The following is a 15936-nucleotide window of genomic DNA, read 5'->3' on the forward strand; positions in this document are numbered from 1 at the left end:
ATGCACGCCACACTTTTCAGATATTTGTATAAAAATGTTAACATTTATCATTCTCCTTCAATTTCACAATTATGTTCCACTTTGTGTTGGGCTATCATATAAATACCAATAACACATTTATGTTTTTGGTTGTAACATGACAAAATGTGGAAAATTTCAAGGGGTGCGAATACCTTTTCAAGGCGCTGTAATTGGACTTCCAGCAGACAATCTTTCATAATAGATTGATCAAATGTATCCCATGTGCCTACACATTATGGTCAGGTTTTCCTTGCAATTCCATAATTTTGTTAGATGGGAATCCATTGTACAAAGTAGTTCCATATAATAAAGCTTGACAATGGACTATTTCCCAACTATTAGTCACCCTTCTCAAAAAAAAAAAAATAATAAATAACTAAAACAAACAATACCCTGTACTTTTACTATTTTACTTTTTCCAGTTGTCTTCATCCTGGGAACAACCATAAGTTCTCTTTACCATCTTTCGCTGGTGGTGAGTGGATCCCAAATACTGCAGAAAAGTAGTTACAAATACATGGTGCAGCTTGCTTGTGCAAGACCAGGGTGAGGGGCAGAGCCTTGCTGCCTTGGGATTGCAGAAATTAGGTTGAATGAGGTTAGATATTGAGTGGCACAGTATCACTAGATTGAAAGTCAGTAGTGAACAGCACTTGAGCCTATTTTCATCTCATTCTGCAGGTTTGAATTTACTGTAGTATAGTTTGCCCAATCTGCCACTGGGCTTTAAAAAAGTGCTTTACAAAATAAGCTAAAATGCATTGAATTTGCCTTGAAAGTACCAGTACAAAATGATTGAAATATTTAAACATTACCATTAGAAACTGTTTGAAGCAAAAATCCTACTAATTAGACCTAAAGTCACCAGGAGATATCCTTCGCACAAATTAGCAAAACACTAAAATGAGGTTTCGTGATGCGTTTTATTTTTATTTTTTTGTGGGGGAGGAAATGTTTGGCTGCCACTACATATATATTTTCTATGAAATGTGCCTAGGAGAGGCTAAAGAATGACAATGAAAAAAACTGATAAGGCTGGTTTATTTTGATCAAACCCGATGGCCCCGTTTATTGGGTCTGTAAATTTGACCAATGACCTAGGCTGCAACATGGGTACTAGTCTGCATTTCCTCTAGAATTCTTTTAAAGACAGTGTATTTAGTGCAGTAGGTAACGGTGTACCAGACGGTTGCCCATCAGCATTGAGAGGTTGACATTTATTAAAAATAAGTGCTCTGGATAGGTCAAGACCATCAGCCATCCATCTCCGATGCCTAAGAATTGATACACCACCAACACTGTCATACCCCCTAACCAACACTACTAAGTAGCTACTTCGGATAAAAGAGAATTCATAGTCTGAAACACTTCCTGTAGCTACTGTTTTACTTATCCACCATCCTGAAACACCTCCTATAGCTACTCTTTTACCAACCCACCATCACTGTGCCAGTCTACAAAAGGTACTTTGCCCCTTCAATTTTAATCAAACTTTATGCATAAATTTTGAACTACAGAAATAAGTTTAAATAGACTTTGTTGAAAGGAGTTGAATGGGACTATTAGCGTGCAACCTCTGCCACCATCATGCACATAAAAATAAATAAATATCCTTAAAACTGTCATAACTAACTTGCTGATTTAGCAAAACGATTAAGTTCTACAGCCCCTTTGCACTAGGCTTTCATGCTGAGAATTCTTTTTCTGTTTTTGCATTTAAAAAAAGCCCATGACCATCAAATTCTATGGAACTCTTCACACTGGGCAGTTGCGGTGTGTTTTTCAGTGTCTTGCTTGCTGCAATTTTGGTGCGGTAAAAAAAAAAAAAACGCACCAAAAAACACAGCACCTTTGCCATTGAAAATAATGAAAACCACATTAAAAAGGCATCACAGTTGCATTTTTGATTTCATTTGAGTCACGTCCTGTTACCACAAGTGCATAACACACAGGAAAAGTGGCAAAAATGCATATGCGTTTTTACCGTGTTTTTGCAATGGAGCAGTGTGAAAGTAGCCTTATGCACATTATTGGGTGGTTTTTGCAAAGTCAATCAGTGTCATCTGGCCTAAAAAAAAAAAAAAAAAAAAAACTACTTGCTACTTGCCTCATTTTTGAGCAGACACCAAAAGAAAACAAAAAATAAAAAAAGTGTTCAACACATGCACTGGGGGGTAGGTGCTGTTGTTTTGGATGTGTATGCATGTAGGGTGCCTTTAAAAAATTAATGGCAATGCACTGCAGCACCAATATATGTTGCTGTACTGAGCATTAACACATTATAATGTTCAAAAACATAGGGCACAACTACTGTGCAATAGATTAAGTGGTGCTTAAAGTAAAGTTTTCAAGAATTAAGTTTCTAAACATGGAAAGAAGAGGTGGAATTCAAAAGAGATGAAACAAGGAGAGCAAAAATGACACTGTTTAAAAACAATCGTATGCATTATTCATGGTAAACATACACATGCACTTGTAAAAATAAAAAAATTAAAAATAAAAAGCTGAAAACACAGTTTCAATTATGGAATGGGCACTGCTCATCGTTGATTTGAACTGCATTACTGATGTATACAGCTCCACAATCTCTTGCAGCACTACTGTATAAGCAAATGAGTCTCATTACATGCTTGTCTTGTATATTTAGTAGAACAGAGTCACTTATGAAAATTACTTAAAGAAACATTTTGCCATATTTTATTCAACATATTGTGCAAATGTACAATACTTGTTATAACTCATTAGCAATAGCTTTTCCATTTAAAAAAAAAATCTCAATATAAAAATACAAAAATATTTGTTATCAATATTTACACTTTTTAAATTACACTGTTCATTTTTATAAAAATTGCATATTTATGCAAATGTTTTTTTAGATATTGTCTGAAATTTCATTTTAGAGCCTTGCCATTCAAGCATGTTATAACAAGTGTCTTTTTTCTCCTTTGGATAAAGTAGCTGAGGTAGCATGTTAATGTCTTTGGCCTAAAGAATGTAAATACTGCAACTCTGCTATGTGTCCATGTCATAGCTGTAAAATATAGAAGTCCTGTGATTTTCCAGGTTTGGTTTATGCAACATATTTCCTGGTTCATCTTGTAAAACTGTCTTTGTTGACTTTTCTTCACAATCTAATGGTATATCCAATGAAGAGTGAGAAATACTTCGAGAAGAGATATAATCCACTGTGTGCAGAAAGGAATCTTGGGGAGGCTTCCATATAGATTTCCCAAATGTGCCTGTAAATAAAGAAAATAAATAACTATTAACCTCCCTGGCGGTATGATTATGTCTGGAATTACATACCAAAAGCGGTACAATTCTTTTCATGGAAATTTGGCGTTATGTATTATAAGCCTACAATTCTTAGTAATTACTGACTTAAACCTGACCAAAACAAGACTCTAGTAGACATCCCAGATGTGATAAATTTGAAACACAAACGCATGAATTATAATCGAATCAATAATATTATTTTACTATTTAATATATAATATATGTAATAAAATTATATTATTGATTAGATTATAATTCATGCATTATATATTATATATAGATATATGTGTGTGTGTGTATATATATATATATATATATATATATATATATATATATATATATATACACACACACACACACACACATATATATATATATATATAATATATAACGCATGAATTATAATTGAATCAATAATATAATTTTATATATATATATATATATATATGCATGCATATATATATATATATATATATATATATATATATATATATATATATATACATATATATATATATACATATATACATATACATATATATATATATATATATATATACATATATATATATATATATATATATACATATATATATATATATATATATATATATATATATATATATATACACACACACACATATATATATATATATATATATATATATATATATATATATATATATATATATATATATATGCATATATATATATATATATATATATATATATATATATATATATATATATATATATATATATATATATATATATAATATAAAGTGTGTTTTGTGTAACGTTTTTTTTTTTTTTTTGAATTTCCCTCCCTAGTTCCGCTCCCATGCAGCATTGCTGCTGCAGGGAACGGAACTAGGAAGTGATCATACCGACGGAGGGACGGAGGAGCGGCGGGACTCTCTGCTGGCGGTCTCAGCAATGAGAGATCATCGCTGGATCGCCAGGATAAGGTAAGAGAAGCTCCGCTGCGCTCTCTGCAATCCACCCCGAGCGTGACTCGGGGTTACCGTTCCTGATATGAAAAATCAACCCCGAGTCACGCTCGGGATTACCGCTAAGGCGGTTAAATGCACTGATCTTACCCAAATTACATTACACTTTTTATTTAAATGTATATTCTTTAATAATCCCACTGACATAACCAAGGACTAGGTGTGATGAGAAGCTTCTAGACAATGCTTGCCAGTTGTACATCTTCAGCATTCATACAGTTGTAAAATATGTTGCTGCTAAATATTTAACTCAATTCAACCTGCAATAAAAAATTCAAAATTTGGAAGATACGGTCTCAGAATATCAACTGCCCTGAGGAGTCAGAGTTGTCACCTATTTCAGAGCGTCAGGGCTCACTTACACCACGCAAAATAAAATATGTGACATAAGCAAGATACTTTGACTATTTAGGATATCGTGAAAGCAATCTTAGGAGTTTTTTCAGTATTTGAAAGAAAAAGTTGGAAAACCAGTTCATAAAACAGAGTAGGAGCAAGAAGTACAATTTCTTACGAAGAATAAAAAAACTTCACTCAGACAAAACCTGGGTTGAAAAAAAAAATACAAAAAAAGGAAAATTGGTCCTGGCTCCAAAGTGTTAGAGCAATTTTGAAAAAGGAAATATGAGAACACAGGATGTAGAAGTCAAAACACAGATTGAAGCCACATGCATGCAGTGCAGAACGCTAAAAAAAAAAAAATAAATAAAAAAAAATAAAAAAAGTTACATGTGCTGTTGCCATTTTCTGTAACTGGGAAAGTGGTGTGCCGACATTGCTAATTCTGCATAAACACACCCAAATCATATGCATGCAACTATTGCTTTAAAAATTAAAAGCAGATTATATCTTATTTCATACATAACTAGAAATAGCAGCTATGTGTAAAAAAAAAAAAAAAAAAAAAAAACACAGAGATGAAAAGTATATTGTTAGATGATATAAAATGTGTTACCAACCAACAGATATATACTTTTGAATATATAAAATTGACTGCTATTGTTTACTTAAAAAAGTAATTATAGGGTCAATACTTATCATTTAAACACATTTAACTCCTTTCTAAAACATGCAAATAGAAAAGAGGCGATATTTCTTGTAATTATATGCATATTGTACGTTTAAATAGTTTACAGCTTCTGGGAACTAAAAAGACACGAAAAAAAAAAAAAAATTGTATTCACAGAAAAGGTAGCCTATAGGCAAACAAACTGCCACATGTCCCTAAAATAATATACTACATTTAACAAACCAAAAAAAAAAAAAACACCACTACACCCACCCATATAGAAATGCTTTTCAGGACTGTTCTTCTGCACATAAAGATCCGTCTCTGATTCCATCCTTGCTCTGTTCTCTTCAGACTGGTTGCAGACAGTGCCAGGGAAGGAGTGAACCCGAGGATATGTTCCATGAATATCTGTTCTTGTTATGAAATCATCATCTTCATCATCATCATCAGCATCTGGTTGTACATATAACCTGAAGTCTTTTTGTTTTAAGTATTCCTGTTCATATGCATTTAAGTTGGCCAGTTTCTGATCAGGACTGTATCCTTTTAGGGAAAAAATAAAATAAAGCAAATATTAAATTAGGCCCAGCTGTGTGTAAACATACCACTATGTGATGTAGTAAACTAACCTGAGTGATAGGGCTCACATATATCCTGGTTATAGACATTTCCCTTCAGGTACAATGAACTCTGGGGCCCCATGTAGTGAAACAACAGTGGATCAGCCACAGCCTCTAAATCGGATTCACTTCCATTATCCAAGTGGCAAACGTCTTAAAAAGAAATATGACAAATTCATAAAATTTATATAGATATATATAATTTTTTTTTTTTTCTATGGGTATGCAAGGTATGGTTAGTGATGATCAATCATGAAAGCCTTTATTAATAAGTATGATATAGAAGGTCTGTCTGAGCTGCCTCGCAATTAAATCTTTATGTATGAAGCTTGAGGTCTGCCACAGAGCAATTCAGACTGGTCTTTTTTCATTTGCCTATAATCATGGTGCAGATTGTTAAGTGACATACAGAAAGCAAGACCAACACAATTAATATTTCATAAACCAGTAAATTTGGCCATGCCAAATGGGTGACAGTTTATTAATGACTTGTGCCATTTGCAAAGATTCAATTCCAACAATAAGGTGAGAGAAGGCCTAAAAGTACCCTCTCTGTAGGTGTATATGCACTTCTAGTATAGAAGCATAAAAAAAGAGTCTTCCTGTTTCACACATTAGTGCTTTAACACTTATTTAATGGAAGAGGTTGTGGTCATAGGAAAGACTGTATAAGGGACCTAATTAAAACCCAAGTCAGAATCCTTGCTGAATATATTATAGTGCCTTAACATTCTCCTTAGAGACGGACAATGAATTGACAAATCAGAAGTTGCTTCCCTATCACACACTTTTCTAAGTGAAAAATGCAGCTTTAAATTTTTCAAAAGTATTAGTAAAATAAAGAAGACAGAAAAAAAAGCATTGGCATATAGCCTACCATTGGCATCCCTTTGCTGCAAGAAATATCCACTCATAGAGGAAGAAATAAAATGATGGCTTCCATTTTCAGAAAGGATGTATCCATCTTGTCTCTCCGCTAGTGTCCCCTGTGAGGACAAATAGCTAGGTGTGTCCACGGGTAAGTTGGTTTCATCTGTGAAATAAAGAATTAAAAAAAAATTAATTACGATTGCCATATTAAAAAATTGACCCGTAACATGTATTAAAAAGAAAAACTCCAGTATAATGGAAATCAGAATCTGTAAATTACTATCAAACCACTAATCAATGTCCCCAACTTTGTGTGCAGTAGGACAGCTAATATGCAGTGCTGACCTTGGCTTTATGAAAAGCAAAAAAAAAAAAATAACCCTTATCCCTTTACTACATCATACAGAAATGCACAGAGTACACAGAACAAAGACCTAATAAAGCCATTTGCTACCATGATGCAACAGTAGTTGCTGCAAATCTCATCTGCATGTGCCTGACAGAGACACGGAAACAACAAAACGCCTTACACACACACTAGGTATGCAATCTAAAGCTTAGATGTAAACTGTCTTTCACAGTTCTTAAATTTTTCAAACGAACATATGAACATGAATTAAAGAATATGTACAGAGCAAAGTGCTCCCAACCTAACTGTCAAGCCATCAAATGACTGGTGTCATAACTATCACATAAGTAGCACCATGGCAACTGCAGATCAAACAGGGGTTAAGATGGCAGCTTTTTTGGCTGTAAGATTGGAGGGTTTAGTATGGCTTTTATCCAGACACACTGCTTTTTTTTTCCCCTATACTGAATTTGGAGAGATGTTCTCTTTGGTACAGGTTTTCTAACCTTCAGTCCAATGCAACGGTCTCTTTAAATTTGCAGGAGGTGTCTACACTGCATAATGGGATGTTGAGGGGTATATGCGAAAGTCAGTGGAAAAAGTATTTTTTTTTCTTCATGTACAAAAGCATTCAAGGCTCCCAGGCACCACTGGAGCTCCATCTGCTTAAAGCCAAGGCAAGCACACCAAAGTATCTGCTGTAACATTTTAGGTCTCCAAAAGGACAGTTACTTTAAGTTATATTCAGCCCCAGACTGAGTAAAGATGTCATCAGCTTTGATGGAAAGTACAAACATTTTGTGATTTCTATTATATAAAACATAACGCTGGTTAGTTGGTTCCACTTTAAATGACTTACTCGCTATTAGCGCTAAAGTCTTCTTAAGAAATATGTGCACTTCTGTATTTTTGCTTTGCGGTACAAAGTCAGACTGTCATGAGTATAAAATGAGCTCTTTAAAAACCATACTGGTGGCTTGCCAGATGAAGCTTATATTGTAACATATGTTTTCCAAATTTGTTTGGCACCGTTACATGGCAATCTGATTAACCAAAATTGAAAAGTAATGGTTTTTCTTTCCCGTCTTGCTCTGCTATTGTACCCACCTGTGTTAGTGACACTGCAATTCTCATTCCTTCTCCTTGTGTGGTATATGATGACCACCCAGACAAGGGAGGTTCCCACCACACAGCAAACCACTGCTATTATCACAACACCAACTGTGGCCCATCCATCATCCTCCAATGACGGAGTGGCATTTGCAGGGGAATCGCACGTTGGGTTGGGAATGACTGAAAGATGAATATTGCCTCTCTCTGTTCCAAGGATATTGGACATTTCACAAGTGTATTTTCCAGCATCTGCAAAATCTGTATCCACTAAAATTAGAAGTTGGTTTCCAGCAGCAAAGAAATGTCTCTCCGTTACAACCAATGGGCTATCATCCTTTGTCCAGTTTACTTTTGGAGTGGGATTTCCACCTGCGATGCACTGCAGAACTGTGGTTTCTCCCTTTGATACAGTACGATCCACGAGTGGACGCAGAAATGATGGTGTTTCTGAATGGACAAAAGGATAAATGCATTATAGTACATGACACTTGCATGTAGAGAAGCATTTTAATTGTTTTTTCGTATTTTATCATTTAATGTTTTAGTTTTAATTTTAGCTGGAGCTTTATAAAATGGACCTTTATCTTATTTTTTAAAGGCAATTTTAAATTATGGATCTTAAACCTATACTGTACAAGCAGATACTGATATGAATGGGTTTAAGACACTTACCTAGAACCGTGAGTGTAGCATTGGCTGAAATGCTCCCTGCACTGTTCTGTGCTGTACAGCTGTACACTCCAGTATCCCCGACTTTTGCATTTACAATAAAGAACACATCATCTTCTGGCATAACATGCATCCGCCTCTCACGAGCTGCAGGAAAGTCCGTACCACCATTTTTTTGCCAAGCAATCTGAGGTGTTGGATGCCCAACTGCGGCACATTCCAGGCGAGCTGTTGATCCAGCTCGAATAGTGAGGTCTATAGGCATCTTCATAAATGAAGGAAGCACTAAAAATGTAAAAAAATAGAATAATCAAACATTTCAGCCAACACTAAAACTATATTTGTCCAACACAACATAGAAACAGATGCTTACTGTTCACAGTTAGTTTGGCTTTAACAGAGTACGAGGTTCCAAAGTGATTAGAAATGACACACTGATATTTTCCTTCACTGACGTACTCCACATCACGCAATTTCAGGATAGACGTGTACTCCATTACTTCTCCACCTTGTGCCCGCAGGTGAGCATAATTTTCCATCTCAGCATCGTGCAACAGCTCATTGTCTTTCTTCCATGAGAAAGTCATTGGGGAGTCACTGCTACTGGCTGCTGAACATATAAAGCTCACATTGGAGCCTCTTATTGCAGATTGCGTTTCAGGCTGGACGGTGATCTGTGGCTTTGGAAAATCATCTGCAGGTATGGAAAAAAAAAATAAAAAAAGATTAAATAAAGGAAATATAGTTCAACATTACTGCATAATATCTGGATAAAGTGTACACAGTAGTATATTACATTTACTTCAAGGTATAATTAAATTATGGGGCTCAAGAGGGCTGCTAACGGCCTGTAATACAGTATAGGTAAATCACAGCGGACATCATTTATAAAAGTCTGAAGGAAGATATAAAGTATATATCTACACACACTTATGTAAGAGATAGAGGATAAAAATGTTATATTCCCATTTCTCTTCTAATCTGCCCCCAGAATGCATTCTCTCAACTATATTTATTCCCCTATATACCACAAAGATATATGGTTGCTGTGGGAAAGACCATTAGAAGAAGCAGTCCTTATTTCAAAATACTTTTACAAATGAGGCCCATTGATATTTAACCACTTGCCGACCGCTCACGTTCCTGCTACTGCAGCAGAGCGGCTCGGCTGGATTCCCCCCTCTCTCTGCAGCGCACGCCGCCGGAGGCTCACTCCCACAAAGTATTCAGACACAGCGGGAGTCGGGCCAGGGGAGGAGAGGCGGTGATCACCGCTGCTCTTCCCCGATCGTCGGGGATCGAGTGAGGAAATCCTGCTTGTTTAAACAAAGCGGGCGGATCTCCTATGTGACAGGCAGGGACAGATCACAAGATTCAGCATAGCTGAACCTGCGATCAGTCTGTCACACAATCCCCTCCCCCCACAACAGTCAGAAAGCATGAGGCACACATTTAACCCCTTGATCACCAACAGTGTTAACCCCTTCCCTGCCAGTGTCATTATTACAGTAACAGTACATATTTATAGGACTGATTACTGTAGTAATGTCACTGGTCCCCCCAAAAGTGTCAAAAATGTCAGTTAGGGGTCCGATCTGTCCGCCCCAATGTCGCAGTCCCGCAAAAAAAAAAAAACGCAGATTGCCGCCATTACTAGTACATAAAAAAAATAAACAATAAAAATGACAAATCTTTCCCTTAGTTAGTAAACACAATAACTTTTGCACAAACCAATTATAATACGCTTATTGTGGTTTTTTTTACCAAAAATATGTAGCAGAAAACAAATTGGCCTAAAATGTTAAACAAAATTGATTTATTTTTTGGGCAATGTTCTATATCAGAATGTGAAAAATATTGTTTTTCTTTTTATAATTGTCGCTCTTTTTTTCAAAAATTAAAAAAAAAAAAAAAATATTGCACAGGTGTCAAATACCACCAAAAGAAAGCTTTATTTGTGGGGGAAAAAAAAAGGACAAATTTAATTTGGGTACAGTGTCGCATGACCGCGCAATTGTCTGTTAAAGTAATGCAGTGCCGAATCGCAAAATATAGCCTGGTCAGGAATGGGGTAAAATCTTCCGGTCTTAAAGTGGTTAAAAATACGCTCATTGAGAATTTTTTTTGTCAAAGACATGTAGCTAAATACATTTTGACCTAAATATATGACAAAAATTTAATATATTGGATATTTTTTAACTGTCAAAGTAGAAAATGTCAATTTTTTCGCAAAATTTCCCTCTTTGTTTATTAATATCGCAAAAAATGAAAAGCGCAGAGGTGATCAAATACCACCAAAAGAAAGCTCTGTTTGTGAGGGAAAAAAAAGGACGTAAATTTAGTTTGGGTACAACTTTGCATGACCGCGCAATTGTCAGTTAAATTTGCGCAGTGCCAAGTTGAAAAAAGTGGCCTGGACATTAAGCAGGAAAATCCTGTGGTCTTAAAGTGGTTAAATTGAGTTTTTAAAATAAGGATCAAAGCACATGTTCAAAATGAAGCATCAGTGGAAATAATTTTGACCAATGATGTTCCGTTGTAGGTTTATTTTATGTTGAGTTTAGATTCATCAAAAAATAAAATACATACATACATACATACAATAATCAAACATAAGGTAATAAAAAAAGAAAAAAAAAAACTACCCCAACTTACCACACACAAATCCTTCAACGCTAACAGCAAAAATGCTTTTGCCCTTGAGACTTTGGGGATGTGCACAATTTGCTTTTACAAACTTCTGCAGTTTATTTTCCGTTAACCACTGAGGCAGCCACTTCAACTGACAGTCACATAAAAGACTTGAAGAGTTTAGATGTCTGTATGAAAAAGGAAAAATAAAATGACAATTCTTCCTAGGACTATTACCAGTTGGCAATAAAAGTCTTTAAAATGTTATTTTGAATTAAAAAGCAAGCTTCAATGCACACATTAACTGAAACAATACAGACTCTTTCCTGTAAATAAACAATTCAATATATAGTACTATAGCCTGCATAGATGGGTTGCTAGGCTGGATTCCTTCAGGGACACTGAGGAAGATGTTTGTTCGTTTGTGTGTGTTTCCTTCAGGTGCTCTAGTTCTTCCTACAAGCCACATTGAAGGAAACCTTTCCTATGAGAAATAGTGGAGGCTTCATTGCTGACTTCTCATTCAGAGCAGGGCAATTCAGAAGTATTTAGAGTTTTTAACTTAATATGGGTGATGTATATTCAGAAAAAATATAAGACTGATGCGCCTGGGCAACCTTCCCTCTATTTCACATATATGGCAATCAAGGGAACCGGTCATGACAAGCATGGGAGCAGAAATTGAGGACTTTCTGAAAGCACAAGCTTCAGGCGCTGTCCACTACCAACTTTCCTTCTCTTATCTGGAACAAGCATGTGTATAATTGGTATTGTATGGTGGGACCAAATCCCCATTTTTATTTATGGATTGTCTTCATATTTGATAGTCATTTCTTTTGCATGTGTGCGCTATTCTTTTTTAATATGCATGTGTATCATTCAAGTAATATGCACATGTTTGTTCCAGGACAATGTCTCACAAAGGCAGCTCTCATTTTAATCGATTCCCCTGAAAAGAAATCAAAACGAGGAAGTTAACATACGAACGAGCGACATGAAGGTCAAAGCAGAGTTGTTTTTTTGCTAGTGCAGGTTACATAATAAAGAAAATAAAAAACTTTTGCAGGGAAAAAAAAAAATGTAATTTATTTTTTATTTTTTGGAAGGAAGAAGCCTGCAGTTTTTGCAGATGCAATGCCAGGTTCCTGCAGACTTTCAGAAAAGCTGTGTGCCTGTACTTATGTTACAGGCAGGCAGACCAATGCACTATGAGAGCGGTGCATGGAGAACTACAAGCCACTAGCTGCCATCTATTCATTCACAGGAACCTGTGTGGGTGGAGCCCCGTACAGCCACCCTGTTTTCAAATTGGCAGCAGGTGCAGGTAGAGGATCCCCTGCCCTCTGTTATAGGGTTGGGGGGCGGAGGATGCTGAACATGTTACCCCCCTAATATGGGGGTACCAAGTAACAGGTTCACAAAGGAGAACTTTGCCTTTAAAGCAGATGTGTGTTATTAACTTTGGTTATCCTCCAGATTGAACACTAAGTGCTGGTTCACATTTGTGCGATCACAGAGATCGCATGTAATTCAGAGAGCACTGCTCCTAAAATTACATGCGATCTCTGTGCGGTGCAAATTCAGCCATACAGTTTGTATGGCTGAATTCGCACCGCAATCGCACTAAAACGCGCACAGGACCCTTTTTTTGGTCCGCAGCAGAATCGGATTGCATGGTGGTTCACACTAGTGCGATCCGATTCTGTGCAAACTTACAGATCGCACTGCGATATGCGATCTTATCTGGGGGTGTCGTTGACTTTTAATTGACACCCCCAGTGTATCGCATATGGCAGTGTGAACCGCCAGGGGTGCGGATGCGATGCGGGAACACGCTGTATATTCGAAGCGCTCCCGCATCGCAGAAATATGCACCGGGACTTAAGCCCTAAATTCTTTGACACAAGAATCCCTCTTTCTATTTGTTTGCTGCACATCTCAAGTGATTTAAAACAGCACTACATAACAAAAGACAAAAAAATACACACATATATTTTTGCAACATAGTTAAAACAAAAATGATAACTTACAATTGCTGTAGGTTTTTCATTTGGGAAAATGCATTACTCTGCATTGACACAATTGCATTATTACTCAGATCCCTATAGGAAGAAAACAAAATAAATTAACCTTTAAAATAATTTAATATAAAATAAATCATGTCAAACTTTTTTGTTACTACTACTAGGTGCACTTTTCTTATTAGTTACATTAAATTCACACTTAACAGGAGTTGATATTGCTTAGCATGAGTCAACATTTATATAAAGCTTGTGGAAAATGTGGGCATGTTTTGTGAAAAATAGGGGATGCAAGTGATTACAATCAGATCACCAGTGATTAGTAGAGAGTTTTCTGATGTGTGGAAAAGGGCATCAATCAATCCCTATTTTACAAAGATAAGGCAACAAACCGTTCACCATGTGTATTGAAACCAAGTCACAAAGTAGATCACAGTGGATACTAGCAGTCTGCCAATACAAATAATGATGAGTAAACTGCTTTCTCCATCTGTTCCCATCGTTACATTTGTAGATGTATGACCATCCTGGGTACTGTTATACATCAGTTTAATGCCTCTTAAAACTAGCTGAGCTTCTAGCTGTGGTCACTGTCCCAAAGCACCAGTACTGCTCTAATACAAACTACCACCACCACCACCACCACCTTCTACCAACCAGAAGTCCATTCAGGACAACCATTTCTCTATACTACAGACAAGAGAACGGCCAGCATCTCAAAACTAGGGAAGATGAAGAGGAGACTTTCTAGTACTGTTTTTGCATATGTAAAATGTTTATTAAACTTACTCATTGAGATGAAATTAAGCAAGGATAAAGCAAGAAACAACACACTGGAATTTTGCCGAACCTTGGAAAGCAATTTTAAGAATGCATTTTTCACTCTAAAAAAAGCTTCTCATTTATAGAAACCAATTACTTACAGATATTCAAGTGCATCCAGCCATGAAAATGCCTTTTTTGTTATTGATCCTATTCGATTACCTTGAAGCATCCTTAAAGAGGAGAAAAAAAAATACGTTTTGCAACATTTAAGTGATATAAACAGCTAAATAAAAGCCAAAAAGAAAAACGAATGTTATAACAACATTAGCGATGCATTTTAACTTACAGTCTTTTAAGTTTTTCTAGTCCAGAAAATGCTCCATTCATATCCTCAATTGTCCAAGATATTTCATTGTTCTTCAGATCTCTGTAAAAAAAAAAAAAAAACAACATTATAAAGGCAGGTAAACCCAAAAATATATTGTCAGATGAAAAAATACTTTCTATGGGTTCTCCAAGACTATAAATGCTTTCTGCCTGCATAAATTGTTACCATGTTTACAATAGGTGGGGTTGCCTACCCTGAGGCAATGCTAACTACAGGATCCTGCAGAGAACAGACTTTTTGCCCTCATGTGACCTGCAATTCGTAACTATTATGTGCAACTCAAACAAACCCACGCTAGGAGTAACCTAATGGATAATCACCATTGCAGCTGTTCAAAAATGATCAGTAATCAATACTCAATCATAAAACCCAGTGCGAAACAGGGACTCATAATACAAATGTGATAACAATTAATGGAAAGCAAATGTTCAGTAAAAGTCCAAAAACGTATAAGAATATATAAATATTCAACTTTATGAGCACCAAACTTGTGAGCTGATAGCAATACCGCATGTGGGTCTATAAAGCTGAATGGCAAGTGAGAAGATATCAGCTCACAAGTTTGGTGCTCATAAAGTTGAATATTTATATATTCTTATACATTTTTGGACTTTCACTGAACACTTGCTTACCATTAATTTTTTTCACATTTGTATTAGGATTCACTGTTTCGCGCTGTGTTTTATGATTAAGTATTAATTCGTAATCATTGATAATAATGATTGCTTCCCTTCTCCACCCCTACTCAGCTACTTTGCAGCAAAAAGACAATTAAATATTTTAATAAAGAGAATGATTGTAGGTTTTTTTTTTTTTTTTTTTGCAGGCTAGTCTCTTATCAAAAATCAAGCATGCGTGGTGTTGCTCTTGATTTTTTCGAATACTGTAATGATTAAACGAAAAACGTACGAGAAAAAAAAAAAAATTGTGTGTTTGTCACTTCTGATAATTTCACATGAACTGTCGTGATCGGCTCTCGAAAGCGGTTTACTGACAATCAGATTATCATACGATCGCTTTGAAAGCGGTATTTTTTTCCAATTTTCTGATGTGTGTACTAGGCTTTAGAGAAATAGAAGCACAACGAGACAAGTGGAAGAATTACTGCACTGTTTTTTTTCCCTAAGGAGCGTAAGAGATGCAAGTTCTTAAAACAGTAAAGCGAAGAAGAGTTCATAGAATGGCAACACT

At 35.8% G+C, this 15936-nt stretch overlaps 1 protein-coding gene across 1 annotated transcript in view; it reads right to left on the reverse strand.

Annotated features, from left to right (window-relative positions):
• Nucleotides 1-2764: 2764 nt before the first annotated feature.
• LRIG3 (leucine rich repeats and immunoglobulin like domains 3) overlaps nt 2765-15936 on the reverse strand; it is a 46644-nt gene continuing 33472 nt past the window's right edge. The window contains exons 9-19 of the mRNA XM_082256833.1: nt 14704-14784; nt 14516-14587; nt 13602-13673; nt 11596-11759; nt 9314-9634; nt 8944-9225; nt 8266-8718; nt 6817-6972; nt 5949-6092; nt 5590-5862; nt 2765-3260 (exon numbers count right to left, since the gene is read on the reverse strand). Coding sequence (XP_082112959.1) covers nt 3034-3260; nt 5590-5862; nt 5949-6092; nt 6817-6972; nt 8266-8718; nt 8944-9225; nt 9314-9634; nt 11596-11759; nt 13602-13673; nt 14516-14587; nt 14704-14784 — 2245 coding nt within the window. The 3' untranslated portion in view covers nt 2765-3033. The remainder of the gene's footprint in view (nt 3261-5589; nt 5863-5948; nt 6093-6816; nt 6973-8265; nt 8719-8943; nt 9226-9313; nt 9635-11595; nt 11760-13601; nt 13674-14515; nt 14588-14703; nt 14785-15936) is intronic.

This window comes from Pelophylax lessonae (assembly GCF_965119305.1).
Source record: "Pelophylax lessonae genome assembly, chromosome: 4".
Lineage (NCBI taxonomy): Eukaryota > Metazoa > Chordata > Amphibia > Anura > Ranidae > Pelophylax > Pelophylax lessonae.